General features: G+C 50.8%; 1 protein-coding gene across 1 annotated transcript in view; it reads left to right on the forward strand.

Annotated features, from left to right (window-relative positions):
• TAOK1 (TAO kinase 1) overlaps positions 1–12,461 on the forward strand; it is a 56,913-nt gene extending 44,452 nt beyond the window's left edge. The window contains exons 16-20 of the mRNA XM_082201157.1: positions 344–547; positions 1,837–2,076; positions 3,755–3,967; positions 4,937–5,119; positions 8,945–12,461. Coding sequence (XP_082057283.1) covers positions 344–547; positions 1,837–2,076; positions 3,755–3,967; positions 4,937–5,119; positions 8,945–9,406 — 1,302 coding nt within the window. The 3' untranslated portion in view covers positions 9,407–12,461. The remainder of the gene's footprint in view (positions 1–343; positions 548–1,836; positions 2,077–3,754; positions 3,968–4,936; positions 5,120–8,944) is intronic.
• The last annotated feature ends 1,728 nt before the right edge of the window (positions 12,462–14,189 follow it).

The raw sequence follows: 14,189 nt of genomic DNA on the forward strand, positions 1-14,189 counted from the left end.
ACCCCCTGGACCAGAGCACGTCAGGCACTCCTGTCTTCCACTGCCTCCCGCAGTTTGGTTATAGCAAATATAATACCAAAACAAAACAAACAAACCTTCAGTACTACAAATATAACAAGATTCCTTAAGCAACACCCACCAACCAATAGCAAAACCAAGGGAGCGTCACAGTTTCACCTTGGGAATGGGAAACAGCCCCTCCCATTGCGCTGCTCACAGTCCTGCAGCAGATTATTCTTCCAGGGCTTCCAAGGGCAGCAGGTGGAGCAGCAGGCAGCTCCCCTCCCATGACGTTGAGCCCTGCCCCCTGTGACGGGAGACCACCTGCGCTTCTTTCTTCCAGGAGCTGAATGAGAACCAGAGCACTCCCAAGAAGGAGAAGCAGGAGTGGCTGTCCAAGCAGAAGGAGAACATCCAGCACTTCCAGGCGGAGGAGGAGGCCAACCTGCTCCGGCGGCAGCGGCAGTACTTGGAGCTGGAGTGCCGCCGCTTCAAACGGCGGATGCTGCTGGGGCGCCACAACCTGGAGCAGGACCTTGTCCGGGAGGTGCGTAGGAGGGCCCATGACCCGTCTAGCCCAGCATCCTTTTCTCACAGTGGCCAAATAGGTACCCAAAGGGAAACCCAAGCACAAGAGTGCTCTCCCATCCTGTGGCTTCAAGCAGCTGGTGTTCAGAAGCATTGCTGCTGCCTCTGCGTAACCACCTGGCCCTAGTAGCCATCAATAGCCCTCTCCTCCTCCATGAATTTGTGTAAACCTCTTTTAAAGCCACCCAAGTTGGTGGCCATCACTGCTTCCTGCAGGACTGAGTTCCGCAGTTTAGCTATCCACTGTGTGAAGAAGGACTTTAAATTTCCTGAGCCCTCCATCTTTATACACTGCTTGATTGTAAAAAAACAAAACAAAACAGATAAAATAATAGCATTATCATAACCAGCAAGAATAATTTATTTTTTTGAAAAGATATTAAATTAAAAACAGGTTAAACCATGCAACAGCGTTCTAGATATCTGGATAGGCTTGTCTAAATAAGAATGTTTTTAGAAGTCACCAAAAATACGATGAAGGCACCTGCCTGATAACAACAGTCAGGGAGTTCCAAAGTGTGGGTGCTGCCACACTAAAATACCAAGTTCTTACATATGCAGATAGGGTGTTGCACCTGTAAGAGTGCTGGATCTGCTGAAGGGGTTGAGAGAGCATATATGGGGTAAGGTGATCCTGAAGGTTTGACCTCTGTCCAAAGAGTTCAGGGCTCTGTACAGCAATAATCAAAACAACCAGCCCAACTGCAGATCAGGGTTGGAGGAAAACTGTGAAAGGATAGGTAAACTTAAAAATGCAAGCAATGGCCATTACAGATTGAGCAGCGAGATTGATGGTTGAGTAAAATAGCCACGTTTTAGGATGGGCAGAAGCAAGCCACATTTCAGAAGTACTCTCTCAGATCACAAGTCATAATTGTTCAGATTTATAAAGCTCTTCATAGCCAACAGCCATTGATTCAGTGTGAAGTGAGATAAAATGGGATAAGGTACTTTAAAAACAAGATGAAGAACAATAGATGGGGATGGTGGTTTGTAGCTCAGATACCCTTTTTCCCAAAAGGGTGATTGGGCATTCATGGGAGTTGAGTCTGTTGGCAGCTCTTAGCTGCGGTAGTATAATGGAATACCCATGCGCAGGGGCCATCTATCTCTGGCCGCGGGGGGGACAGCTATCCCCTTCCTGCCCTCCCCTAGCAGCACCCTTTGCCTCGGGCTCTCTGACCCAGCCAGGAAAGTGCTTGCCTGGTCCTGATGTCCCCTCTCCCCCCCCTTCTCCTTGCGTCTCAGGAGCTGAACAAGCGCCAGACGCAGAAGGACCTGGAGCATGCGATGCTGCTGCGCCAGCACGAGTCCATGCAGGAGCTGGAGTTCCGGCACCTCAACACCATCCAGAAGATGCGCTGCGAGCTCATCCGGCTCCAGCACCAGACAGAGCTCACCAACCAGCTGGAGTATAACAAGCGGCGGGAGAGGGAGCTGCGGCGCAAGCATGTCATGGAGGTGCGGCAGCAGCCCAAGAGCCTCAAGGTGAGCTGGTTCAGGGGGTGGAGGTGGGCAGCCCTCTTCCCATTGTGTGTTGCAGGGAGGCACTGCCCAGGACTTGTGGCATTCGGCCCCTATTGAGCCCCTGGGAAGACATGTTTGTTTCCTCAAGCATTTAGTCTGCTGGCTGAAGGGCTGTTCCAGCAGCCCCTTACTTGCTGCCTTCTGGTGTCATCTCCCCCTGCTTCTTGGGTTTAGAAACCTCTGGGGCTTTGTATCCCAGGCTGCCTTCTGAGGCTCATCTCCTTTGCACAGCAAGCTGCCTTACAGCGAGCCCAGCTCATTGGCCTATCTATCTCAGCACATTGTGTACAGTGGCTTTCCAAGGTTTCAGGCAAGGAATATTTTCTAGCCCAGCCTGAAGATGCTGTCAAGGAGTGAAGCTGATTCTCTACCACTGGGCTGCAGCCCTTCCCCCAGCTCCTCCTTTCCCGGCTGAGGCAGAACCCAAAACTTGCCCCTGGCGCTTTGCCTACCCCAGAAGATAGATGAGTGAGAAAGCCTCAAGCCGATTGTTCAGCCAGGAGTGCCAAGGGAAGGAAGAGTTGCGTTGCCCACCCAAAGGAGGCCCAAGGCTCCAGCCCTCTTGCTGACTTGCTTCTCAGGAACAGGGAACTGGGTGAGGCACATGGGCCATGCATATCTCCCTCTGGCTTGGGCAACTGACCAGAGGCAGCTCTCTGCACCTTGGTGACCCAGATCCTGTGCCAAGGAAAGCCCAGCTTGGTGACCTGTATAAATTATGCAAGTTGAGCGCATTTCAAATTTCCTCCTATTTACATAATCCCGTCTTATCTAGATGGTGTTGGGCAGGGAGGAGGGCAGGCAGCTCTCTGCAGGGCTCTGTTGCCTGCCTTCCCCCTTGGCCTCTGGAACTCTGACCCAGCTTCCTCTCTGTCCCCCAAGCCCTGAAAAATAGATGTGCTGCTACCAACAAGGTGACGGGCTCTTCAGGCCAGAAACTACTGTGTGGCAGCAGAGGGCTGGCAGGCTGGGCCTCCCTTTCATGGTGTTCTGTGTGGCCACGGTTGAATGTTTTAAGTGGGCCGTAGCTCAGTGGCAGAGCGCCTACTTTGTATGCAGACGGTCCCAGGTTCAGTCACTGACCGTGTCTGCAGGTGTGGTTGGGAGAAAGCACCCCCTGCCTGGGACCTTGGAGGGCTTCTGCCAGTCAGTGTCGACAGTACTGAGCCAGATGGACCCAGTGGTCGTCCTCAGAATTAAACAGCTCATCCTGTTTCTGTGTGCATCACTTTTACGTTCTATTCCATATCTCCCCCTCTCATCTATGGTAAGGCTGCAGTAAGGTCTAAACTACCCTTAACTGACTCAATATACTGTGTGAGTGTGTAAGGCAGCAGGTCGCTTCTTCTCCAGGGAAGTCTGGCATAGCTTTCCCAGTAAAGCAGTGTCTGAGTTTGGGTTTGTCCTCAGAGCCTGTTTCCAGTGGGGCACTTCTCAGAGCATGCTCAGTGTTATTGTCCCAGGGTGTGGAGAAGCCACCAGCAGGCCTTTCGTGGAGGGGGATGTGCCATTGGTGGTGCTGTTGGGGCTTCCAGGCTGGAGATGGCTGTGCAGCTCAAAGCCCGTTAGAAACCCCTTGACATGGCAGGCCTGTCCTCTAAGAAGGTTGACGCAGAACCGTTGTTCTCCTCCCCTCCAGTCTAAAGAGCTCCAGATCAAGAAGCAGTTCCAGGATACGTGCAAGATCCAGACCCGGCAGTACAAGGCCCTGCGGAACCACCTGCTGGAGACCACCCCCAAGAGTGAGCACAAGGCTGTCTTGAAGAGGCTCAAGGAGGAGCAGACCCGAAAGCTGGCCATCCTCGCAGAGCAGTACGACCACAGCATCAACGAGATGCTCTCCACGCAGGCTGTGAGTTCCCCCATGGCAGCGGGGGGGGGGGGGCTGTTCAGTCCCATAACTGACATAGAATCATGAAATAGTAGAGTAGAAAAGGGACCCAGAGGGTCATCTAGTCCAACTCCCTGCAATGCAGGAATATGCAGCTGTCCCTCACGGGGATCGAACCTGCAACCTGGGCATGATCAGCACCTCATGTATCCAACTGAGGTATCCAGGCTGACCAGACATGGTGTTGGTGGAGCATTGCTGAGCCTTGGCCACAGCCAGGGGTTGCCTCTGTAGATTCCCTGGGAAATATTTTATTTATTTAAGCTATTTATAGACCGCTTAATTGCAAAATTAAGCCGTTCTTTTTTGTAAGCCATTTTGAGGGTTTTTTCTCTTTCTTTTTACAATGAAGCAGTGTATAGATTTTATGAAATAGAAGCATTCATTCATTTAAGTGGTTTGCATAAAAATTAAGAAGCAGAAGGTCATCAAGGTCAATTAACATTCATCCTAAATATGGAGTACTTCCTTTCAGTATCTGCTGAAACAGAAAAGTCTTTGTCAGGTACCTGAAGTTTCACTGGGGAGGGGAGGGGACGAATGTCTAATCTCAGCTGGGAGGGAGTTCCATAGAATCCAGCCCATAATAATGAATGCACGCCTTCTGGTGGATAGAAGCCTTGCATCTGAGTCATGAAGAACTGCTAACAGACTCCCCTGAAGATCTCTGTGACCATCAGGCAGGGATAGAAGGAATTCTAACCTTATACTAATGTATCCTGGGCCTAAGTTGTTCAGAGCCTTGTACATTAATGCAGGAATCTTGAAGCTGGCTTGGGAACATATGGGCAGTCATTGCAGGCTTTTGAACACCAGCGTGAGGAGCCCTTTCCACCTCCCTCTTCCCTTCTTAGCAAGCCTCACAACCAGCTTCCCTCTCCCTCCGGGAGCCCTCTTCCACAGCTCAGTTTGTTTGCTTTTGTCTTGCAGCTGCGATTGGACGAGGCGCAGGAAGCAGAGTGCCAGGTCTTGAAGATGCAGCTGCAGCAGGAACTGGAGCTGCTCAATGCCTATCAGAGCAAGATCAAGATGCAGGCAGAGGCTCAGCACGACCGGGAGCTGCATGAGCTGGAGCAGCGGGTGTCCCTGCGCAGGGCCCTCCTTGAGCAGAAGGTAGGAGGGCAGGCAGCCTGGACGTTGGCATGTTAAATTAGGACAAGGGCACACACACACACACACACTATTTTTTCCACACGAAATTCTTCAGAATTCTGTCATTTTGCTTGACATGCGGAAGAAACCATCCAAGGTATTGGGGTCTAGTTCATACGTAAGACTAAACTCTGGGACAGCTTGTGGTTAACTCATGGTTTGTTAAGCAGGCCATGGCTTTGTGCTGAGTTTGAAGCAGGCAATAGACAGCAGATCTGTGGGGTACAAGGAAGTGGCCATGGGTACCCCAGTCCTGTGGCCCAGCTAAGTTGGTGATGGTAATAATAATAAAAATAATATCTATTTGCCACCTTTTCTCAAAGGAGCTCACAGCCATTGAGGTAGGTTAGGCCGAGAGATAGTGACCAGCCCCCAAGCTCTGTCCGCATTTGAACCCTAGTCTCTCCCATGTCCTAGTGCAGGACTCACACCTCTACTCCACCACGGTCTCTCTGCTGTGCAGCATCCTGCACTTCACCTGCCGCACCAAAGACACAATAATATTGTTAGAAAAAGAGGCATTGTAGGAATGGCAATGTCCCTTACGCCTACAGTGTCGTTGGCGACCCAGTCGCCCCACGGCAGTCGCTGTCACAGACAACACCCACACATGCCCCATGGTGTTGAGGGTTAATGGCTGCACAGGAGGTAGGATTTAACCTCCATGCCTCCATCGCTACCCCTTTTCTCCCTTCACCCACCTGTCATTAACAATGGTGTTGTAGCTAAAGTGGCTGAAGTTACGGTGCTGCAAACTTTACTCTGCTGCCGTATCTTGGCGTTTAAGGTCAGCATAGGGAATTTGGTGACAGTGCAACTTGAGGTTAAGTTTCAGTTTTACGCTGTTCCAATATTTCTCCCTGTGCAGAGTTACTAGCCTGTTTTGTGCATTTGTGAGTGGGTGGTGGTTGCCTTGCAGGAGGCAAGTGGTGGAGAGAAAGGATTACGGATCCTCTCTGGGTACCCCACTTGCCCACTCTTGGAAGCAGCCCTCCACCTCTCTTCAGTTTTTGTGCAAAAGTTGTTTTCTTTTAGTGCAAGTGCAGGGAAGCTTTTGGCTTCAGTTGTTGTTGAGCCACAGCTCTCACCAGCCCCAGGAAGCGCTGCCAAGGGCCGGACAGGACTGATGGCAGCTGCAGTCCAACAGCATCTGCAGGACCAGAGGTTCCCCCATCCCCTGTTTTATGGAACCAGGCAGCCTCTGCTGCCACCTGCTGGTCCCCTCCAGTGTAGCTATAGGTCAGGCATCCCCAAACTCAGCCCTCCAGCTGTTTTAGAACTACAACTCCCATCATCCCTAGCTAACAGGACCAGTGGTCAGAGATGATGGGAATTGTAGTCCCAAAACAGTTTGGGGGTGCCTGCTATAGGTGTGTGTCTCCGTAAACTCAGTCCAATTCTCGTGGGTGTAAATGAAATTCCTGAAAATCGTGATACAGTCAGAGACAGAATGCATTACAATGAAAACCAGCTCCCTTTCTGCATATAAAAGGAGCTCTGTGGTTCCCTTCCATTACAAAACCTGAAATTAGGCCATGTCTCTGGAGAAACTGTCCCTCTCAGGGTCCAGAGACAACTCCAGTTTTTGGAAAAAGACATATTTGGATTATGAGTGTGGCTGTCCTGTGACTTGACTCTTCACAACTTTTGACCCCTTTAACTCAAGCGGCTTCAGGGTGAAGTGGTGATTTATTAGTTCATTGAGGTGCATGCTGGTGCTTACCTTTTATTTTATATTATTTCATTTATGTCCCACCTTTCCCCCTAAGGAGCTCAAGGTGTGGCCTACATGATTCTCCTCCTCCTCCTCCTCCTCTAATCCCCACTACAACCCTGCAAGGTAGCTTAGGCTGAGAGGTAGTCACTGGCCCAAGGACACCTAGTGAGCAAAATGACTGAGCAGAGATGTGCTTTATTTTCCGATGCAGTCAAGGCCTTTTGGTCGTGTCTGTAAAGAATCACAGAAGAGTTGGAAGGGACCACAAGGATGATCTAGTCCAACCCACTGCAATGGCGAGGAAGGCCGCTTGCCCCCCATCCCCCGCCAACAAGACTCTGTGTGCCCTCAGAGATGTGAGGGCTCTTAGTTGCTTCTCCACAGTGAGTCACCCCCAAGGCAGCCCCAGGGAGTGAGCAGGGGTCTTCACGCAAGACACCCTAATTTGTCTGGATTGTGTGGATGTTGGGCAGAAAACCTAGGCTGGCAGCTGGTGAGCTCTCCCCTCGTGGCTTGTTTTGTGGCTTAATAATAATAATAATAATAATAATAATAATAATAATAATAATAAATTTTATTTATATCCTGCCCTCCCCAGTCGAAGCCAGGCTCAGGGCGGCTAACAACAATCAAATAATCAAACAATCAAATAATCCAACATTCTAAAAACATTTCAATTATAAAAATTAATTACAATCAAATTGATGGCAACCGTTAAGCAAAATTCTGTGCAGGTTGCCAGAGGAGGGAGTCAGGCTGCGCCCTAACCAAAGGCCTGGTGGAACAACTCTGTCTTGCAGGCCCTGCGGAAAGATGTCAGGTCCCGCAGGGCCCTAGTCTCTTGTGACAGAGCGTTCCACCAGATTGGAGCTGCAGCCGAGAAAGCCCTGGTTCTAGTTGAGGCCAGCCTAACCACTCTGTGGCCTGGGACCTTCAGGATGTTTTTATTTGCAGACCGTAGGTTCCTCTGTGGGGCATACCAGGAGAGGCGGTCCTGTAGGTACGAGGGTCCTAGGCCGTATAGGGCTTTAAAGGTTACAACCAGCACCTTAAACCTGATCCTGTACTCCACCGGGAGCCAGTGCAGCTGGTATAGTACCGGATGAATGTGATTCTGCACCCGCTGGAGTTTCTCGGTCAGTCTCAAGGGCAGCCCCATGTAGAGCGAGTTACAATAATCCAGTCTGGAGGTGACTGTCGCGTGGATCACAGTGGCTAGGTCAGGACGAGAGAGATAAGGAGCCAACTGCTTAGCTTGGCGGAGATGAAAAAATGCCGCCTTTGTTATAGCTGTAATTTGCGCCTCCATAGGGAGGTATCGAAGATTACACCCAAACTCTTAACAGACGGTGCTGGCACTAATTGCACCCCCGCAAGAGATGGGAGTTGCCCCCTCAATCCCATATCGTCCCATCCCAGCCAGAGGACCTCTGTCTTCGAAGGATTTAACTTCAACCGGCTCCCACGTAACCATCCAGCCACAGCTTCCAGACATCTGGTCAGTGTATCTGGGGCCGAGTCAGGATGGCCATCCATCAACAGATAGAGTTGGGTGTCATCGGCATACTGATGGCAACCCAGCCCAAAACTTCGGACAAGCTGGGCGAGGGGGCGCATAAAGATGTTGAAAAGCATCAGGGAGAGTATCGCACCCTGAGGCACTCCACACACCAAGGAGTGGTGCGATGACAATTCCCCACCTAAATCCTGTTCACCAGGCGGCAGGTTCTGATTGCCCAACTTCTCTGCCTATTGTGGGGTGGAAACAGCCACACCCTAATCCATTGCCGGAGTCTGTTAATAACTAACGTGTGCCATGATTGATGAGGGCAGGGGAAGCGCCAGTTCTCGCAGGCTGAGGCCAACCGGTCGCAGTGTTTGTTAGGATTGCGGTTTGTGGTGCTGGGGAACGGCAGCACCTGTTTTGCATCAGCACGAGGGTTGCATCAGCACCGCTTTTTTCACCGCCTTCTAAAAGTCGCTGCAGGGCACCTGCTCAGTATTTGCTGTTCCGATCTAACCCCGCCCCCCCATCTTCCCCCACCCCCACCCAATTGTGTCCTGCCCAGATCGAGGAGGAGATGCTGGCCCTGCAGAACGAGCGCACGGAGCGGATCCGAAGCCTGCTGGAGCGCCAGGCCCGGGAGATTGAGGCGTTTGACTCGGAGAGCATGCGGCTGGGCTTCAGCAACATGGTCCTCTCGAACCTCTCCCCAGAGGCGTTCAGCCACAGCTACCCGGGAGCTTCCAGCTGGTCCCACAACCCTTCTGGGGGCGCAGGGCCCCACTGGGGTCACCCCATGGGTGGTCCGCCGCAGGCGTGGGGCCACCCAATGCAAGGCGGCCCCCAGCCCTGGGGTCACCCCTCTGGGCCCATGCAGGGAGTCCCCCGGGGGAGCTCGCTGGGGGTCCGCAACAGCCCCCAGGCTCTGAGGCGGACGTCCTCCGGGGGACGGACGGAGCCAGGCATGAGCAGGAGCACGAGCGTCACGTCGCAAATATCCAATGGGTCACACATGTCTTATACATAATAGCTTCGAGAGGTCTGTCCCTGAGGGTGGCAAGTCCACTGGAGCTGTCTGCCAACAGAAGCTGCCAAGGGGCAACCCCACCCCACTCCCCGGGAGCCCAGACCTGGGCAGCACGGACTCCGGGTGCCGACTGGCGAGCGTGTTCATTTCGGGCAGCATTTAATGTTTTGGGTTTACTAATTGGGATGTCATAGTATTTGGCTGCAGAGTCTCTCTTAGCTTCTTTAAGAAAAAGGAAAGATTATTTTAAAGAAAGCAGTTTGGAGTCTGGGAGAGAGGTGCTGCTTTTTCAGTGGCAAGGGGTCAGGGGAGGCCATTCTCTCTTAACAGAAGGAAGGAAGGAAAGGTCTCCCCTAGCCCAAGCTCCTGGTGAATTAGGCACATTGGGAGGGCAAACCCCGTGGGTTCTTGCTTTGCTCTCTCCGTATTTAAATGCCCCTCACCTCTCCCTGCTTCATTGGGGGCCAGTCTCTTGCTACAAAGGGACTCAGGGGGGAGGTGTGCCACTAAAGAGAGGAGTTCCAGGAGGGCAATGGGAACCGCGCCTGCTGATAGAAGCTGGGGGGGAGAAAGGGGGCAAGCAGACAGCTCTGGACACCCCCCCCCCCGCTGGCGCATGCTGTCTCCCCGTTGCACTAAGGTGAAGCCGCTCACTTGGAGCACACCTGATCGCTTGGACAGAACTGCACTAGTCAAATGCACCTGCTAGAAACCTGTTAGCAGTTCAGCCCAACAGGCTGTGTTGTGTGTGTGTGTGTGTGTGTGTGCGCGCGCGTGCGTGCGTGCGTGCATGTGTGTATGGTTGTGTGGTTGCTGGAGGGGGAAGAGGCAAGGCCAGGGAGGGTCTGCTGTTTTCTAGCTTAATACTGTGACATCTCACGTTAGTCAAGCATCAGAACAATTCGCGAGGCGCCCGGGATCGTACCCCACTCCCCTGCCTGCCTGCTCTACTCTTCAGAAACTTCTATATATTAAAAAAAAAGACTTTCAGCCAGCCAGTCCAAATTTCCAGAGGTATTGTGATTGATGCCATAAGTTTCAGACATGCCATTTAGGGCAGGCAAGGAGAGATCTCTCCTTTCTGACACTACATATTTTATTTTATTTTATTTTTTGCCAGATTTTTTTGGGGGGAGGGGGGGCTAACCTTGGGCTTGCCACAGTTTTTTCCTCGTTTACATGTAAAGCTGTAGCCAACGTGTTTCCGAGTGTGTTTTAGTTGCCATGGGGGGGGGGTTCGCCTCTCTTGCCCTGCTGCTGACCAGCCTGTTGAGCTGCCTCCATTGATGTTTTACGCTACATGCGACCCGTCCTTCGCATGAGTTCTGGAGAGGTGGGGGACCCCCCCCTGCACCGTTTTTAAAGCCATTTGCGACTGCTTTTGGTGACCTTTTGCCCAGAGGCTCTGCTTCCAAAGAGTCACTGTGCATGCTGACACACAGATGTAGATTTCTGGGGCTGGCGGCTGGAGAACAAGGTTTTGGGGAGAGCTAGACACGCCCCTCTCCTTTTGCTCTCAGGATCTTTGGGACCTCAGTTGCCAAGGCAGCAAAAGAGGTACTGTGACTTGCGTCAACCCAGGGGCTAAGCAGAGAGCAGCTTGGCCCGAGGTTACGAGAAAAGGAAAAGAAAGAGATTCTCCTCACTACAGGAGCTGCTTCCCTCGGCTGTTCGTTGTAAAAAATTTTTTTAAAAAATTCCCTTGCACATTTAAGCAAATGAAACACTAGCTAACTAACTCTAGAATTTTTTATTTTGCCTTTTAACACATCTTATAGGGCTCAGAATTGCAAGGTTTCTTCTGAATGTGTTTGGTGTCCAACGCGACATCTTTGTATAGAAAAATACTCTAATGTCTTTCACACTGCAGCTCAGTTCTTTTTTTTTATCAGTGTGACTTCTTTTTTTAAAAAAAATCTTAGCTAAATTAAAAAACAACCACTCCAGATCCTTAATCTCTCTCTCTCTCTCTCTCTCTCTCTCTCTCTCTCTCTCTCTCCCTCCCCCCCTCCCTCCCTCCCTCCCTCTCCCCTCCCTCTCCCTCCAGATCTTTGGTTGATCATAGCACTGGGAACAAGCAGGAGGCCACTAAGCCAAATCAGCCCCTTCCAAGGGGGGTGGAAATGGGTGGGGAGAATCTTGACTTGGGCACCATTGTCCTAGCATATTAGTGACTCTCTTGAAAGGGTCGCAGTGGGCAAACCCCTTTTTGCCCACGTGTTCTGTGCATCTCGCGTGAAAAAGATCTCAGTAGTACTCAGATCCTTACAGCGAAACGTAACTTCACAGAGAGGAGAACTCTCATGCCTCTTCTCTTTCCATTTGACATGAAATTTGAACTAGTTAACTTATTTTTAAAAGGGGGGGGGGGAGAGAGAACATTGTCATTTAACTCTAAAAGGCCCTTCCACCTTGGAGCCCTGGAATGGGTCTCCGTTTCTAGGCAGTACCACATCAGTAACATGGTGCTAATATTGAATGTTTTTCTCGGGGGGGGGGCAAAGAGGGGAATGCCTCTCGTTCCCAAGCATGTCCACAAACGCACAGACCAAGGAGCAATGATATGAGCCAGCCTTGGCCAAGCTGGGACCCTCTGCCTGCTTCAGACTACAAATCCCATCAGCTGATGGGAGTTGTAGTCCGAAGCCGCTGGAGAGCCCCAGTTTGGTGGGGGCTGAATTATGAGCGGTACTTGAGAACCCCTCCCTGTCGCTTCATTCATGCATTTTTTGCTTGCATTGATGATGAAATTTTGGGCAGGCTCCACATTGGGAGGAGGTGGGCGTGTTCTTTCCTAAAATAATCTTGTTTGTGTGATGCAAAACAAGGTCTGACTGCTGCCTCCTTCACCCCTCCCCTTCCACGCTGCCCCATTTCAACATTAGCGCTTAACAAAAAAAAAGAAAAAAGAGAGAGAATTGTGGTCTTGTAACCAGGTCGTTTTTCTCTTCCCGCCCCTCCCCACCCCCACCCCCCAATGTATATCTCATCACATGCCAGACCCTGGACTTATTCAAGGAATTAATATTTTAATTAAAATAGTTTGCAAAAACTGCATCAGATCCATTGGTCTAAATGTTTTGTGTGTGTGCATAGTTGCAGGTGTGTGGGGGGGGGGGGCTGAGAGGGCCTGAGCGAGCCAGAAATCCCCACCGAGGGAAGCCAATTGCAATTTTAATTCCATCCGGATGCAGATTCTATTTCCTGTTTTTTTGATGGGTCAATAAGAAAGCCAGATTTTAAATTTGTGCTTTTCTTCCCTGAGGTGCACCTGCTCCCTGAAATGATTCTCAAACCGGATAGATGTTTGAGAATCCCTCAACCTTCCAGCAGTGTTCTTCAGCCTTGGGTCCCCAGATGATCAGGGGTGATGGGAGTTGTAGTCCAACAACTTCAGGGGACCCAACTTGGAAGAGTGCTGTGTGGTCTACTTGCATCCCTCCCCTCTCCAAAAAAAGCTTGTTAGCATCGTTTGTTCATTTCATATTTATCCCTAGAAGCTGCCTTCTGGTGTTCCCCTCCCTCCCATTTATTTATTTTTAGCTGAGGAATCTGTGGCCCTCTAGACTTTTATGCCCTACAGCTCTTGCCACGGTCCCTGTCCATTAGCCCTGCTGGCTGATGAGTAACGTCTGAGAGGGACAACAGGCTCCCCACCCCTGACTTGTGGTCTCTTCATCTTTTTCCTGGTGGCCTTACTCAGCCTTCATCACAATGTCCTGGCATCAGCAGTGGAATCTGCAAAGCAGCCTTGAGGCCGCCTGGCACCCTTCAAGAGCTTTGGGCAGGGCTGGTGGGAGTTGTAGTTTGGAACACCTGGAGACCAAAAAGACTGTTGTAAGGGAACAAGTCCAAACTGCAAATGCCTTGAGCAACAGGAGCTGTAGGAGCAATTTCTGGTGGGAGCCTACCTTCTCTTTGGATCTTTGAAGCAGCTTCCCTCCTCCCTGGTCTTTATACATGTTTTGAGAAAATAAAACCCAAACCATAAGGAAGGGCACCCAGCGAGTCTTCTAGTCCAGCCCTCCACTGTGCTCCTCTCCAACTTCCTAGCTTTCTGTTTTGAGGGTGGCAGAGCCAGAGCAGTCTGGCATCTTGTGACATCTGTTTAAAAAAGCCACAACCCCCCCAAAACCTACAGGTCTTATAAATTTCTTTTTTAACACACTGGAGGCTCCTGTGGTCAAGGGACTTAAAGAGATGGTTCCTTTCCAGGAGTTTGAAAGCAGACTCAGAATGACACCTCTAGGTGTGTGTTTGATGTGGCTGATTTATTTCTATTTTCTTTCCTCTCTTCACATTAGCTGTGCAACCACAGGCCCTCTGATCCTAACAGCCTTCATCCTGTGCTAGGAAGGGCAATGCCGCCTCCGTGGATCACAGCCCCTCGCTTTCTAAAATGCACAGATGTCTATTTTTATAGAAAAATGCTCACAAGCACATCCCATTTTATAAACACTGGCTCTCAGTTCTGTAGTTACATGCTCTGTATAGAGCGATGAACTCTCCTCTTTGGCACTGAGACATTAAAAGGTGTTGTTTTCGAGGTTCTGCTGTCCGCTGTCATGAACAGGGTTTGAGGGGCATCCTTCAGTCTACATGAGGTTGATTTGGTGGGTGAGGGGGAAAGACCCGCGTCTCACCTTATAGATCACCAAGAGAGTGTCCACTTAGCTTTTCTGGAAACTGGCTGGTTTGGATTCTTGTAAGCCAATGTGTCTGAAGGAGAGAAGGAAGAGATCTAGATCACTGGTCTTCCGACTGGTGGGCTAGGAGCCACTAC

Source organism: Podarcis vaucheri, assembly GCF_965113315.1.
Source record: "Podarcis vaucheri genome assembly, chromosome: 15".
Lineage (NCBI taxonomy): Eukaryota > Metazoa > Chordata > Lepidosauria > Squamata > Lacertidae > Podarcis > Podarcis vaucheri.